At 43.8% G+C, this 16,914-nt stretch overlaps 1 protein-coding gene across 1 annotated transcript in view; it reads right to left on the bottom strand.

Moving 5' to 3' along the window:
- Positions 1 to 3,209, bottom strand: part of LOC115463051 (arylsulfatase B-like) — a 240,963-nt gene extending 237,754 nt beyond the window's left edge. Inside the window, exon 1 of the mRNA XM_030193237.1 lies at positions 2,681 to 3,209. Within this exon, the coding sequence (XP_030049097.1) occupies positions 2,681 to 2,971 (291 nt within the window). The 5' untranslated portion in view covers positions 2,972 to 3,209. The remainder of the gene's footprint in view (positions 1 to 2,680) is intronic.
- Positions 3,210 to 16,914: the final 13,705 nt, after the last annotated feature.

Genomic DNA, 16,914 nt, shown 5'->3' with positions numbered 1-16,914 from the left:
TCGACCTATCCGCCGCTTTTGACACTGTCAATCACAATTTACTTCTTGCCACACTGTCCTCATTTGGGTTCCAGGGCTCTGTCCTCTCCTGGTTCTCCTCTTATCTCTCCCACCATACCTTCAGAGTACATTCTCATGGTTCTTCCTCCACCCCCATCCCGCTCTCTGTTGGAGTTCCTCAGGGATCTGTCCTTGGTCCCCTTCTTTTTTCAATCTACACCTCTTCCCTGGGATCCCTGATCTCATCTCACGGTTTCCAATATCATCTTTATGCCGACGACACCCAGATTTATCTCTCCACACCGGACATCACTGCGGAAACCCAGGCCAAGGTATCGGCCTGTTTATCCGACATTGCTGCCTGGATGTCCAACCGCCACCTGAAACTGAACATGGCCAAGACCGAGCTTATTGTCTTCCCACCCAAACCCACTTCTCCTCTCCCTCCACTCTCTATCTCAGTTGATAACACCCTCATCCTCCCCGTCTCATCTGCCCGCAACCTCGGAGTCATCTTCGACTCCTCCCTCTCCTTCTCTGCGCATATCCAGCAGATAGCCAAGACCTGTCGCTTCTTCCTCTATAACATTAGCAAAATTCGCCCTTTCCTCTCTGAGCACACCACCCGAACTCTCATCCACTCTCTCATTACCTCTCGCCTTGACTACTGCAACCTACTCCTCACTATCCATCTATCCCCCCTTCAGTCCGTTCAGAACTCTGCTGCACGTCTTATCTTCCGCCTGGACCGATGTACTCATATCACCCCTCTCCTCAAGTCACTGCATTGGCTTCCAATTAGGTACCGCATACAGTTCAAGCTTCTCCTACTAACCTACAAATGCACTCGATCTGCAGCCCCTCCCTACCTCTCTACCCTCATCTCCCCCTACGTTCCTACCCGTAACCTCCGCTCTCAAGACAAATCCCTCCTTTCAGTACCCTTCTCCACCACCGCCAACTCCAGACTCCGCCCTTTCTGCCTCGCCTCACCCCATGCTTGGAATAAACTCCCTGAGCCCATTCACCAGCCCCCCTCCCTGCCCATCTTCAAATCCTTGCTCAAAGCCCACCTCTTCAATGTCGCTTTCAGCACCTAACCACCATACCTCTATTCAGGAAATCTAGACTGCCCCAACTTGACATTTCGTCCTTTAGATTGTAAGCTCCTTTGAGCAGGGACTGTCCTTCTTTGTTAAACTGTACAGCGCTGCGTAACCCTAGTAGCGCTCTAGAAATGTTAAGTAGTAGTAGTTTTTGAAAAATCGATTTAGCGGAGCGACCGCTCCCCCTGTGCCTCACCTAGCTACACCTATAATGCTGAAAAGTCTTCGCCAGGTCTGAGATAGCGTTGAAGGTTTTGAGGAGAGGATTTCTTAATTTTTCAGATTGAATTGCTGGTTCTGTCTTTTTTCAGATGTGGAAGGAAGTTCTTGTAAGTTTTAAAGGCAGACAGGAGATAACAGACAGGTGTGTATGTCCGAGCAAAACCGAAAGTAAAAGCACACATCTGCACCTGTTCCTCTGTGCCTAAATATGAGCCTTGCAAAAATTCCATGTGCTAGTAATATTTATGAGGCTCAAATTTAAGTACTGAAGAATAAAGTGCTGATGTGTGCTGTCACTTTCATTTTTTGTCTGACCACGTGCACAAGAGCTGTGCTTATCACAAAACCTTTGTGTGCATGTGCTAAGCACGTTCCTCCCCCACTTTCAGTTCAATAGCATTATTTAACCACACATAACATTTTATTATGATTTGCTTCGAGAATCAATTTTCAATTTTTTGCATTAATGTTGAGTTGTTGGCCCATCTGAACTGTGGTTTTAATGTGCAGCTTTGAGCATTGGCTGCCCGGCCAGAAGCAGGAAGGAATCACTCCTGTGCTCCCCCTACTGTCTACCAGGGAGATGCCCCCCACTTAGGTGATAAGAAGATTTTGAAAAGGAACTGGTAGTGGGGGGTATTTTAAAAGGAATTGGGGAGGGCATGTTTTTAAACAAAACATCAGCCTCTTTAAGTTGCTCCCAAGAAAGAAAGGTTAACAGCATTCAGCTGTTTTATGCATATAATTTTTTTAACAGACTTCATGGAGTTATTATAAAATAACTCATGTTAGGTGCAATTAACATTCGCTATAGGGTTTTAACGTGCATTGATTGCTCTTTATGATACGGTATTTACCATGACATGAGTTATATACTTAATCACATTAACTGTAGTTTATACCACCATTGGCTCTAATTCTAGGAGTGGCCTAGTGGCTAGGGTGGTGGACTTTGGTCCTGGGGAACTGAGTTTGATTTCCACTTCAGGCACAGGCAGCTCCTTGTGACTCTGGGCAAGTCACTTAACCCTCCATTGCCCCATGTAAGCCGCATTGCGCCTGCCATGAGTGGGAAAGCGCGGGGTACAAATGTAAAAAAAATAAATAGCATGTCTTCTGAGGCATCAGTCACATGACATTACTGTCCAGCACAAATCACACGCTCAAGAGAAAGAATAACAGTGACTACCACTACAGTATATGAAACGTTTCGTTTTACTATCGCCTCGACTCTTCGATCCTGGAACTGCAACGGTTCAAATACAGGTAGAGAATAAGAGGGAAAATGAGTTCTTTATAGTTTTGCACTGACCAGCTGTCAGAAATGAGAGGCACTTCGGCTTCACACCTACCTGGTACCTGCCGGTCATCAGTTGGCTCCGAGACGGGGTGCACAGGGGCTGAATGTAGTAGTTATCGAGCAGGACCCCCTGGGCTAAGAGTTTATCCAGATTGGGGGTTTTAATCTCGGAGCCGTGAAAGCTCACATCGTTCCACCCGAGGTCATCGGCCAGGATGAAGACGATGTTAGGCGGCGGAGGTGAGGGCTGCAGGCAGGCGGGGGGCAGCACCAAGTAATACGAGAGGCAAGACAGGAGGAGGCAAGGTAGGTACCCCTGACCCCCTCTACCTGCTGCTACCATTGCGGCTGTCAGCCTCAGAGAAAAGTTACTGCAAGACAACCAGGAAGGGTTTGCAACGTCAGGGCACTGAAAACTAACCGTAAGCAGCAACTATCATCAGGTAGCAACGTGCTTTACAATTTGTATCCCCGCACAAACAGAAGTGAAGAAAAAGCTCTGTTTACACAGGGCATAAGAAAATTCACTGCAATCGCCCTACAGACACAACATACAAAGCCTGCTCTGAGTGAGCATCAACACTACAGTCCTCGAGCTCCTCGAGGGGGCGGCGCTAAAGGCTGCTAGGCAACATTTTACATTCGTGTCAGCCTATCAAACACTTCCTCTCCTCTGCCATTCTCCTCCCTCCTCCTCCTCCCTACCGGCTGGAGGATCGCGCCTGAATCGCGCAGAAAGGGAACTAAACCAGAAAAAAGACTCCTCTGTGGCTTGGTGGGGTAATGACTCCTGTTAGTGAGAGAGTTTAGCTTAGTGTTTATATATTTATTTATTTTTGGCTTGTTTCAGATAATCATTAAGGTGGTAATTAACAATTGGATTTATAACCCAATTTTGAATCCGAACAGTGACACTGTTGTTCACAGCCACTTTGGCACATGATGGAGAGAAATTATACACAATACCAGTGCTTCTCAACCTTTTTTCAGTTCGAACACACCTGACGGACAATGCATAGATGACTGATGACATGCTTCATATGTGACCCTCATATACCTTTATGACAGCTCTTATGAATTAAAAGTAAGCATGCTGTGCACAGTGCACCCACAAGAAGCCTACCCCCCGGCTCCCCCAACAACAAGTGTCCGATTCAGTCAAAAAGTTTTGATTCGATTCACTCATATGAATTGATTTTTCCATCTGATTCGATTCGATTCAGTTCTTTAAGGCTAGTATGGAAATGAGTAGATTAGGTGAGTTATATTTATGTGAAGCCAACAAATTTCGCCTTATAATTTGTCAGCAGCAATTGAACAACTCGTGAGCAGGCAGTCTTACATAATGTCAAAAGCAAAGTTAGTTTGGCCCTACATTTTGTAGCTATAATTTGTCCAGCAGCAGAAAAAAATTATTTCAGACCGCAGAGAGGTCACATGTGTACACACAGATACTTCTGTGCAAGCTGGTTCAGCAGCAGCAATTTCCCTTGCTATTTGCAACAAATGTGTTTACCTTGTTTTGCTAAAATACAGGTGTTGTGTCTTAGAATTTATACTAGTTTCAAGATATCGCGGGAATTGGTGGAGATGAAAACAGTAACTGAATTAAAAAATGCATGGGATAAACACAAAGGAATCCAGTATAGAAGGAATGGATTCAAAGAAGCTTAGCAGAGATTAGGTGGCAACACCCACAATCGGGAAGCAAAGCCAGTGCTGGGCAGACTTCTATGGTCTGTGTGCCCAGAGCGTGGCTGGACAGATTCAGCTTCAGAAGTTGGAGAACAAGGCCAGTGCTGGGCAGACTTCTACTGTCTATGCCCTGAAAATGGCAAGGACAAATCAAGATCAGGTATGCATATCAAACATCACATCATACCTTATGTAATGAGTTTATCTTGTTGGGCAGACTGGATGGACCGTACACAGTGGTGTTCTGGAGCTGGCTCGCACCGGCTCGCAAGAGCCGGTTGTTAAACTTTCTACTGACTTGCGAGCCGGTTGTTAAAAATCGTGAGCCAGCTCTTGCTCTCCTCCCTTCCTCCTCCCTCCCTCCGGATCCGGTCCCTTGCCGACTCCTTGTCCTTCTAATTCTTCGGGGCAGGCCTGCCCGCTGCCAGCTAACTCTCCCCCACTGCCGATTCACACTTTAAAAATGGCCGCCGAGACTTCCAGAGTTAGAAGGACAAGGAGTCGGTGAGGGACCGGATCCGGAGGAAGGGGGGGGAGGAGAATTCACTGAACAACTCGGGAGGGGGTGGCAGGGGAGAGAAGGGAGTCGCTGGACATGGGTGGATGGAGGGGAGAGAAGGGTCGCTGGGTATGGGTGCATGCAGGGCAGGGGAGAGGAGGGTCACTGCTGGACATGGGTGGATCATGGAGGGCAGGGGAAAGGAGGGTCACTGTGTATGGGTGCATGCAGGGCAGGGGAGAGGAGGGTCACTGCTGGACATGGGTGGATGGAGGGCAGGGGAGAGGAGGGGAGAGAGAAGAAATGCTGGACATGGATGGAGGGGAGGGAAGAGTGAGGAAGGAGATGAGATGAGATGAGGGGAAAGGAAGAGAGGAGAAAAACTGCACATGGATGAAGAAAATAGGCAGAAGCTGAGGACCAGAAATGAACAAGAAAGGAGGAAAGGAAAGAAATAAATGGAAAGGAAGCCCTGGAAACGGAATTAAGAGGACAGATAGCAGCAGAATCGGATACTGGGCCAGCATGATCAGAAAAACAGTCACCAGACAACAAAGGTAGAAAAAAATCATTTTATTTTCATTATAGTGTTTGGAATATGTTCACTTTGAGAATCAGATGCTCAACATTAAAAGTTTATATTTATTTACTTATTTATGGCATTTTATCGCACATTAAACATGAATTAGATTGGAACCTGAGATCATTTAATTTTTTTTTCCTGGAGGAATGCATTGCCACCCCCCCCCCCCCCAGGCTCTCTCCCCAGCTATAGCCAGCTCTGCAATTTGGGGGGGGGGGGCGCAGAGGGGGACGGGGGGGGACACAGAGGGGGGCTGGGGAGAGAGCCTGTTGTTAAACATTTACCAGCACACCACTGACCGTACATACCTACTATGTTACAATTGGGCTCATCTTCAAAACAGAAAAACGTCTAAAAGGTGGCATAAAGCAGCATTTGGACGTTTTTCTTACAAAAACATCCAAATCATTATTTTCAAAACCTATTTTTAGACATTTTTTTATGAAGTCCGTCAGTAGTGCGTCCAAATCTCAAAGGGGCGTGTGAGGGGCATGACTTGGGCGTTCCTAAGACTTAAGTCGTTTTTCAGCTATAATGGAACAAAACAAAACTGTCCAGGACTAAAACTAAGATGTTTTGAGCTAGACCTGTTTTTATAACAAAGAAGACACAAAAAGGTGCCTTAAATAACCAGATGAGCACTGGAGGGAATCAGAGATGACCTCCCCTTATTCCCCCAATGGTCACTAATCCCCTCCCACCCCCCAAATATGTGATTTAAAACATTACTTGCCAGCCTCTATGCCACCCTCAGATGTTATACTCAGGTCCATTAGAAGAGCATGCAGGTCCCTGGAGTAGTCTAGTAGTGGTGCAGTGCACTGCAGACAAGTGGACCCAGACTTCTACCTCCCCCTACCTGTTACACTTGTGGAGGAAACTGTTAGCCCTCCAAAACTCACAAGATACCCACTGTACCCACATATTGGTGCCCCCTTCACCTGTAAGGGCTATGGTAGTGGTATATAGTTGGGGGTGGTGGGTTTTGGGGGGCTCTTCAGACAAGGTAAGGGAGCAATGGTGAGATGTGTACCTGAGAGCATTTTATGAAGTCCACTGCAGTGCCCCCTAGGGTGCCCTATTGCTTTCCTGGGATGCCAGGGGGATCAGTCTAGTAAAAATGCTGGCTCCTCCTACATTTCAGTGGCTTGATTTTGTACGTTTTGCACTTGGATTTTTTTTTTTTTCAAAAATGGACCAAAAAACAAAACGTCCAAATTACAAAACCTTGTTCTAAACAGTATTGTCAGAAAAAAAACACGTTCTTTTTTTTTTAAAATGAACTTCTTTGCTATTCAGATTTTGAACATTTTTGGCAAAACGTCCAAAGTTGGACTTAGACGTCATATCGAAAATGCCCCTCTATGTTATCCACATTGAATATGCAGTGTATGCCTGACTGGCAAGGGGATACTCCAAGTTCAGCTTGGGGGACACTGAGCTACCCTCACCTCAGTTGTTAACTACTACTACTACTACTACTATTTAGCATTTCTATAGCGCTACAAGGCATACGCAGCGCTGCACAAACATAGAAGAAAGACAGTCCCTGCTCAAAGAGCTTACAATCTAATAGACAAAAAATAAATAAAGTAAGCAAATCAAATCAATTAATGTGAACGGGAAGGAAGAGAGGAGGGTAGGTGGAGGCGAGTGGTTACAAGTGGTTACGAGTCAAAAGCAATGTTAAAGAGGTGGGCTTTCAGTCTAGATTTAAAGGTGGCCAAGGATGGGGCAAGACGTAGGGGCTCAGGAAGTTTATTCCAGGCGTAGGGTGCAGCGAGACAGAAGGCGCGAAGTCTGGAGTTGGCAGTAGTGGAGAAGGGAACAGATAAGAAGGATTTATCCATGGAGCGGAGTGCACGGGAAGGGGTGTAGGGAAGGACGAGTGTGGAGAGATACTGGGGAGCAGCAGAGTGAATACATTTATAGGTTAGTAGAAGAAGTTTGAACAGGATGCGAAAACGGATAGGGAGCCAGTGAAGGGTCTTGAGGAGAGAGGTAGTATGAGTAAAGCAACCCTGGCAGAAGATGAGACGGGCAGCAGAGTTTTGAACCGACTGGAGAGGGGAGAGGTGACTAAGTGGGAGGCCAGCAAGAAGCAGATTGCAGTAGTCTAAACGAGAGGTGACAAGGGTGTGGATGAGGGTTTTGGTAGAGTGCTTGGAAAGAAAGGGGCGGATTTTACGGATGTTGTAAAGAAAGAAACGACATGTCTTGGCAGTCTGCTGGATATGAGCAGAGAAGGAGAAAGAAGAGTCAAAGATGACCCCAAGGTTTCGAGCTGAGGAGACAGGGAGAATGAGAGAGCCATCAACAGAAATAGAAAACGGGGGGAGCGGGGAGGTGGGTTTGGGGGGGAAAATGAGAAGCTCGGTTTTGGTCATATTTAATTTCAGGTGGCGTTGAGACATCCAGGCAGCAATGTCAGACAAGCATGCTGAAACTTTGGTTTGGATGCAAGGTGAGATATCAGGGGTAGAAAGGTGGGCAGTGAAACTAGCACTAAGACATAGCCCCTGATACTGTAATATTGTGCATTTACACTGTGTCATTCTTGGCTCATTTTACTTTCACTTAATAAAAAGCGCTAAACTGTCAAAAGTTGTTACATCTAGAGACAGTCTGGAAAAAATAGATGCAGAAGGTTTAGCTGCTACTACTTTTTTAGGATCAACAGGTTTTAGACGAGAAATAGTATTTTGTACAACAAAGAGTATGGAGTTAAACGTCAACTAGTGCATATAGAATGTGATAAGCAGCGAGGTGGCACTACTTTGCCTATCCCCCTACGATAGCTAAATGCTAGGTCACTGAATCACTGGGTAGCAAGCCAGAACTTATCAAGGATTGGTTGGAGGAGGATCAATTAGGTCTGCTTTTCATTATCGAGACATGGTTGAGAACTAAAGATGATCCGGTGATTAGCGAGGTGTGTCCACTGGGCTATAACATTATTCATCTGATAGGGAATAAAAAGAGAAGTGGTGGAATTGTAGTCCTTTATAAATCATTTTTAAACTGGAACTTATTTTTGAACACATTTCCTCGTCCCTGGAGATTCTGGCTTGTAAACTCAGTGATAGCACATTACAGGCCAATATATGTTTTATTTTATTCTACCATCCACCTGGTAGTTGGAAAACGTGCACAAGAAACTTTTTTGGATTTTATTTATACCAATTGCACTACTACTACTAATAATGTGGTTTTACTTGGAGATATAAATTTGCATCTGGATGATACAGATACTCAGAATTTATTAGTTTGTTTATCCATGTGGGATTTTGTTTATCCTACGGCCAATTCTACTCATCTTAAAGGCCATATGTTAGATTTCTTGGTTTACAGCTTTGTTAATAGTCAGGAGGCAGGAATTAGGGCTGCTTTATGGTCAATGACACCCTGGTCAGATCACAGTAAGCTGACTTCTATTTTAAATTGGTCAGAATGAGACATTAGGAAGAATGGTTATGTGCCATTTAGGATTTTCAAAACTAGAGGCAAGATAGATGGGGAGCAATTCTGGAATAGAATGTGATAGTCCTGTGTTAATCCATCCTAAAACAACTGCTTTTTTGTCTCAGTGGGATATGGAGAGTAATATGATATTAGATGAGATAGCACTAGAGAAGTTAAAATATAATTCTAGGAAGAAAGTTTTCCCATGGTTTAACCAGAAATTATTACAGATTAAGCGAGTCTGTAGAAGATTAGAGAGGAAGTGGAGCCAATGTAAATCTGATGATTGTAAATTGCAGTGGTGAAAGGCGATACATCAGTATAAGAACATGGTTTAAAAAGCTAAGATCAATTATTATGAAACATATATGTGTGGAGCCCAATTGAATTTCAAGAAGTTATTTGGTCTGGTCAATAGTTTGTTTTGTTAGATACACATGAGCTTACTTCAAAGAATAGCCAAATCCTGAGCTGAGGGAGGTTGTCTATTTTGACCAGAAGCTGTCACTACAAGAAGGGGATTGGTGGCCCACACCATGGCTATTGGAAAATATATAAGTACAAAAGTATCTTATTAAACCAAGAGATATAGAGGACCCTTTGTTAGTTTATAGATCTTGGTCATCATTTACACCACCTTCTAATGATATGCTTAGACATTTTTTAAGCAGGTATTCCAAATCTTACTGTATATTGGATATCTGCCCCAGTCATCTTATGAAAATAGCCCCTGATGGGTTTATACAAAAGTCTGAGGGAATTTATTATTTTTATGTTTCAACAAGGGCAATTCCCAAGGGAGAAGGGTGGCGTCATTTTAACTCCATCCCAAAAAATAGGATGATTTTGAGGGATGTAGTTTCTAATTATAGACCAATGGTTTCCATCCCCTTATTGATTAAGGTGATGGAAGACATAGTTGCAAAACAGCTCATGGCCTACCTGATGCATTTTTCCTTAATACACAGTTCACAATCAGATTTCTGCCCTAGTTATAGCACAGAAACTGTTTTGACAGCCTTGATTTTAGAGTTAAGAAGGGAAGTTAGCCTGAGTAGGAAGATAATGATCCTCCAATTTGATGTGTATATTTGCTGTTGCTGAACCTGCTAGATAATATAGGAATCAGTGGTAAGGTTTTGACTTGGTTCGATGGATTTCTGAGCTACAGATCATGTAGCGTAAAAATGTCAGGAGTTACATCATCAGAGTGGGTCCCAAAATGCGGAGTACCACAGGGCTCCCCAATTTCACCATTATTATGTAATATTCTGATGACCCCACGGCACTAAACTGGAATCAAGTGCTTTCAACATTTTTATATACACAGATGATGTGATGATCTGTATCCCTTTTGCTAATGACATTTTGGATGTGTTGGGGGACGTTAAACATGCATTAGACTTGATAGACTCTTGAATTATGACTTTTAAATTGAAACTCAACAGGGATAAGACCAAATGTTTGCTCATATCAACCCATTTTGACCAATCCCCCTATAATAAATTTTTCACTGGCCAAAAGGAATATTGCTTCATCAATACCTAACTTTCGAGCTACAAGCATTTAGAACACTTTGACAGCTGAAAAGGCTAAGAGCTTCTTTCTCAAAAAATACGCTCTGTATTTTGGTTCAGAGTTTTCTCCTGTCTCAGATAGATTATTGCAATGTTGTTTACATTGGATATAAGGACGTTATCCTAAAAAAGTTGCAAACAGCACAAAACACCGCTGCATGATTAATTTGATGGGGCGTCATGATACGACCATGTTACTCCTGTGTTGCAATTCTACATTGGTTACCAGTCAGAGCTAGGGTAATCTTTAAAATCTGTGTTTGTTTATCTGATACTTTGTGGTATGGCTCCCAGCTATATGTTATCCCTAGTAGAATTGTCACTCTACAATGTTACTGAGGGGGTGAGGGACTCTTTCGTTCTTCACTTTCCCAGTTGCAAAGGGGTGGTTTATAAATGCTGCAGGTTTTCAGTATAATGCAACTAAATGGTAGAATGCTTTGCATAAAAATATTATTGTGAATCTTTATATGTGAAGTTTTACAAAAAATTGAAAACTTTTCTAAACAGGTTATCAGAGAAACCCTTTACAGAAATAACAATAACAAGGCTAGAGCCCCCATATTATTCACTGCTTACATGAAGAGGAGAAAACTGAAGGGGAGGTTGTAAATTAGACTGCATTAGTATATATGGATACAAGTTGGGAGGAGGAGGAGCTAAACCGAGCCAGTTCTACACTGTTTTATGATAGTTAATCAAAAACAGGGTGGTCAACCAACGAAAAAGTTGCTGTTAATTACATTTATTTATTTAATTTGATTACACACTTCTTCAGCAGTTGAAGCAAATTACTATTTACTCTGAAAAGGGAGATATATACATGAACCTTTATAAGGAAGTATATATGGTGTCACGAGATGCACTGAACAGGAGAGGTCATGTTCCTTGTCCGCTCTGAGGGCCTTCAGTGCTTTTTCCTGCAAATGCAACTTTTTTTCTACTCATATGAATCCAGTTGTTAAGCGTGTGCTAGCCCATGGATAAATTTCTAAATAAAACCAGAGCGACAATGTTCAACAAATCTCTGAGAAAGGATAGAGATAAAGAGAAAGGTCAAGCCACAGATGAAACCATTCAGTGATGGAGTTTTCGCCTACAGCATTAGCCTCTCCTCTCATCTGCATCAGTTGGAGACTTTAATGACAGATCTTACTTCATGTACCATCGAGCTGGAGACGCGTGTCTCCTCAGTGAAGGATAAGGCCCATACTTTTAAGAAGCAGCTTGAGAACCTGCGGGTTCAAGCGCAGCAGCATTATGATCAGCTTGAGGATATAGAAAACTGTTGAGGAGAGAAAATCTGAGATTCATCAGTTTTTGGAAATCTAACACCTTGCTTTTGTCCACCTTGGAAACCTGGATTCGCCAAGAGTTTTCCCTACCTGCTGGCATGGGGACACCACGCCTGGATTGGACGCACTGCGTAGGCCGTTGCCATGATGGGGAGGTAAGGCCCAGAATTATCATTAATTTAAATCCTATCTAATTGCTCCTAATCATAGGTTTTAATGAGTCTTTGAACCAATAAAATAACCTTTATTAATATGTAGCCTCATAAGCCCAGGGTACCTTTCTTGTTAGGACACCACTGACTGACTTTCATCATCGGCTACCCCACCTACCCGACACCGCAGAGAAAAACTCTCCTATCTATATTTAACCATGAGAGAAATTATCATTGCAAAGTTTCATAGTTACCAGACAAAAGTGGAAATTTTAAAACAGTCGCACCTTAAGCGAGACACATTGTCTTATGAGGGAACCTGAATCCGCGTTTTCCACAATTTTTCAACGGTATTACTGGACAAACGCAAATAATATCATCTGGTTTGCAATACCTTGGTGGAAAGGGGCCTCTTTCATGCTGGTTTATCCAGTGTTATTAAAGATTTATCATGAGGTACGGTGGTTTCCCTTTCAGACCTCAGAACAAGCGCAAGATTTCCTTAATAATCTTCCTGTGCCAGAATCACCATCCTCTTCTGCTGGATGAGTCTCCACTCGACTTTCTAGGGACAGGGAAATACCCAGTGTACCCGAATGTAACTCACCTTGAGCTACTACTGAAAAAGATGTGATCAAAATCCAAATAAATAATGTTTTGGTCTTGTGCGGTGGTACAAAGTTTCTGGACAGCTATATTGTCAATCTTTCATCACTTGAGGACATTTTTGGTTCATCAATCTCCTTTGATTTTATTTGATTCTTATATTTTTGATCATGACCCTTCTGCTGGAGCAAAGGCCTTTCTTAGTATCACCATTTTTATGACCCTGAAAGCAATTTTATTTGACTGGATATCTACTGCAGCTCCTTCTCAGCAGTGATGGAGGTCATATATGATCTATCAACTACGCATGGAATGTCTTCGGATTTCTGATATTTCAGATCCTTGAGGGATCAGATTTTGTACCATATGGGAACTCTTTTGGAGCACCATATCTACTCAAGCCAGAAATAGATGGTTGAATATTTACTACTACTACTATTTAACATTTCTAAAGCGCTACTAGGGTTACACAGCGCTGTACAATTTAACATAGAAGGACAGTCCCTGCTCAAAGAGCTTACAATCTAAAGGACAAATGTACAGTCAGTCAAGTAGGGGCAGTCAAATTGGGGCAGTCTAGATTTCCTGATAGATATAAAGGTTAGGTGCCGAAAGCAACGTTGAAGAGGTGTGCTTTGAGCAGGGATTTGAAGTTGGGTAGAGAGGGGGCTTGGCGTACGGGCTCAGGAAGTTTATTCCAAGCACAGGGTGAGGCGAGGCAGAATGGGCGGAGCCTGGAGTTGGCGGTGGTGGAGAAGGGTACTGAGAGGAGGGATTTCATTTAGCATTGAATTTTCTTCTTATGTTTTGCTATGGTGTTGCTAGGAAGGGAGAGGATGGGGGATTGGGAAGGGTGGGTGCCATACTTCTGATTATTTTTGGATTTGCTTAGCTGTATGTGATCTATAAAACTGGAAGCATGTACTTATACCATTTACTCAACTTTGCTCAATAAATATGAATTAAGCATAAGGAGGTATACATTTTAGCTGTATTTAAAAAACAAACAATTAAAAATCTCCTTGGTGTTCTTCCTTTGCCATGGTGCACACAGACAGGAAGTTGTGTCAGAGGTAGACCTTAGGAAATTGGAAGACTGGGCATCCAAATGGCAGATGAAATTTAATGTGAACAAATGCAAGGTGATGCACATTGGAAACAATAATCCAAATCACAGTTACCTGATGCTAGGGTCCACCTTGGGGGTCAGCACTCAAGAAAAAGATCTGGGTGTCATTGTAGATAATACGCTGAAATCTTCTGCTCAGTGTGTGGCAGCGGCCTAATAAGCAAACAGGATGCTAGGAATTATTAGGAAAAGGATGGTGGGTAAGACCAAAAATGCTATAATGCCTTTGTATCGCTCCATGGTGCGTCTGCACCTTGAGTATTGCGTTCAGTTCTGGTTGCCATATCTCAAATAAAATATAGAGGAATTAGAAAAGGTTCAAAGAAGAGTGACTACAATGATAAAGGGGATGGAACTCCTCTCGTATGAGGAAAGGCTAAAGAGGTTAGGGCTCTTCAGCTTGGAAAAGACACGGATGAGGGGAGATATGATTGAAGTCTACAAAATCCTGAGTGGTGTAGTAGAAGTAAATTGATTTTTTACTCATTCCAAAAGTACAAAGGCTAGGGGACACTCAAGGAAGTTACATGGAAATACTTTTAAAACAAATAGGAGGAAATATTTTTTCACTCAACGAATAGTTAAGCTCTGAAACTCTTTGTCGGAGGAGGTGGTAACAGTGGTTAGTGTATCTGGGTTTAAAAAAGGTTTGGACAAATTCCTGGAGGAAAAGTCCATAGTCTGCTATTGAGACAGACATGGGAAGCAATTGCTTACCCTGGGATTTGTAGTATGGAGTGTTGCCACAATTTGGGTTTCTGCCAGGTACTTGTGACCTGGCTTGGCCACTGTTTGGAAAACAGGATACTGGGCTAGATGGACCAATTTCTGACCCAGTATGGCTACTCATATGTTCTTAGGTGGGGTGGAACGCAGCAGAGGGAGAGCACTGCGGATGCCAAAAACAGCATGCCTGAATTGCTACTGCACCGGCAACACGCTGCAATGAAAAATGCATTTACCAGGAAGATGACAGATGGTGGGGGGGGGGGGGGGGGGGGTGAATGCCGGACCAAGGCGGAGGAGGGCGGAATGCCGGACCAAGGGTGGGGGAAGAAATAATGGGTCTGGAAACAGAGGAGAGAGAGAGATTGAGGACAATAGTTTGGAGGGCAGGAAGAGAAAGGGAGAGAAGTTGGACGGGGGGTTGGTGCAGAGGGAGGGAGAGAGGGATACTGGATGGGAGGGCAGTTGCAAAGAGAAAGAGAGAGAGGTGGGGTTCTCAGGGGTGGTGGGGAGGGAGGGAGAGAAGTTGGGAAGAGAAAGAGAGATAGTGGGGGTGGTGGGGATGCAGGAAAAAATAGTGGATCTGGGGGTGGTGGGGAGGGAGAGAAAGATGCTATATGGGAGGGCAGTCTGGAATAAACAGAAAGAAGTTGGACCTGGGGATGGGAGGGAGGGAAGGAAGAGAGAGGGACAAATGTTAGGTCTGGGGGTGGAAGGGAGGGGGAGATGCTGAACAATTGGTTGGAGGGAGGAAAGAGATGCTGCATCAGGGGGAGGGAAGAACAGAAAAGAGAGGGTGCAATATTGGACCATGGGGGTGGGGAAAGAGAGGAGGAGAGATGGGGATCAGGAGGGAAAAGAGGTGGAACAGGAAGATGCTAAGGAGTGGAGGGGAAGGGACAGGGTGCTATCAAGCAGTGAGACTGGGGTTGGCTAGAAGAGTGGAGAGAGGGAGAGGAGATTCTGGAAATGGTAGAACCATAAGGGAGAGGTCAAAAGGGGTGTGGCAAGAAGATGAGTGAGAGGAGAATAGTGAGTACAGAGTTAGAAATGTGGTAATGAGGAGTAGACAGAAGGAGGTAGGAGACTAGGAAAGGAGTGAAAAGGGATATGGGAAAGCTGGAGATGAGAAGAGATGGAAATTTTATAGGTAGCTGAAAATTGAAAAGGAGACCAAATTGATGGAAAAAAACAAAAAGTAGAAAAAATAGTGTTTAATTTTGAATGTATTAACTGGAATATATTAGCTTTGGAATATGTGCATCACAGATGTTTTTTTTGTATTGTATTCAGTGGCATAGCCAGATGGCTAATTTGGGGGGGGTGGCTTGAGCCCAAAATAGGTGGACACCATATTTTCACCCTACCCAAATACAAAATATAAATACTTGAGCTGGCGGGGATCCCCGAACCCTGCCAACTGAAGACCTCCTCCTCCAGTCCAGCAACCAGAAATCTCTAAGTACTGCAGCTGGTGGCAGTATCCTCGATTTGCCACTGCTGCACACCGCCCCCCCCCCCCCCCGCCACCACCATCACACATGTTCGGTTTAAATGCATGCGTGAAACCCGAGCAGGTGTGGATGGGGGGGAGGGGGCAACTGCAGCAGCTCTAAAATACTGCTGCTGGTTGCAGAGATTGTGTTCAGTACAAAATTAAGTGCATTTCTATTTGTATTTCTCCAGTGTTGCAGTACTTGGTGGATTTAACTTCTTGGGGTTCCCAGTTCTGTTTTGGAGTTCATATTTCTAATTTGTGACTCCTTGCTCTTTATTTGGTGAAGGTCTGTCTGTGTTTTGTTTGTGAAGGCGTCATTTAATGTTATTTTGTATATGGTAGTAATGGTGAGTAGGGAAATCAGGGGAGGGGGCAAGGAGGAGAGGGAATTGGGGGCCCCCTCCTTAATTTCTGCCCTTAGCCTCAGCATGTCTAAAACTGGCTCTGGCTCCAATAGTAGAATATTGTGTCATGAACATCCATACTTTTTCTTCTTTACGTAGTTGTGTTATTGTTTGGGTACATAATGGCATCACAAATTGTTCAAAGCTTTTATTACAAAGAGAACAACAATGGACCTACTACTACTACTACTAATAACATTTGTATAGCGCTACCAGCCACATGCAGCGCTGAACACTTGACATAGAGAGACAGTCCCTGCTCAAAGAGCTTACAATCTAAGTAAAACAGACAGGACCTTTGATTTAAACACTGAAGTGCCGACTGATTAAAACAGAAGATTAAGTCTAAAAGTTTCTTCAGACTCATAGTCAGAGCTTTTTTTGTAGGAAAAAAGGTACCGGTACTCATACAGGACAACCTTAGGGGTGGGGTCACTATCCAGCTTATAATCGAAAAAGAAAAACGCCTATACTTCGACTCAAATCGGGAGATGGGCGTTTTTCTCGCAAAGGCACCCAAATCGGTATAATCGAAAGCCGATTTTGGGCGTTTCCAACTGCACTCTGTCACGGAAACAAATAAAGTTGATGGGGGCATGTCGGAGGCGTGGTGGAGGCGGGACTGGGGCATGGTTATCAGCTGAGGAGAGATGGGCGTCT

This window comes from Microcaecilia unicolor, chromosome 2, assembly GCF_901765095.1.
Source record: "Microcaecilia unicolor chromosome 2, aMicUni1.1, whole genome shotgun sequence".
Taxonomy (NCBI): Eukaryota; Metazoa; Chordata; class Amphibia; order Gymnophiona; family Siphonopidae; genus Microcaecilia; species Microcaecilia unicolor.
The sequence above is the reverse complement of the archived record's forward strand: the minus strand, read 5'-3'. Positions and strand labels throughout refer to the sequence as shown.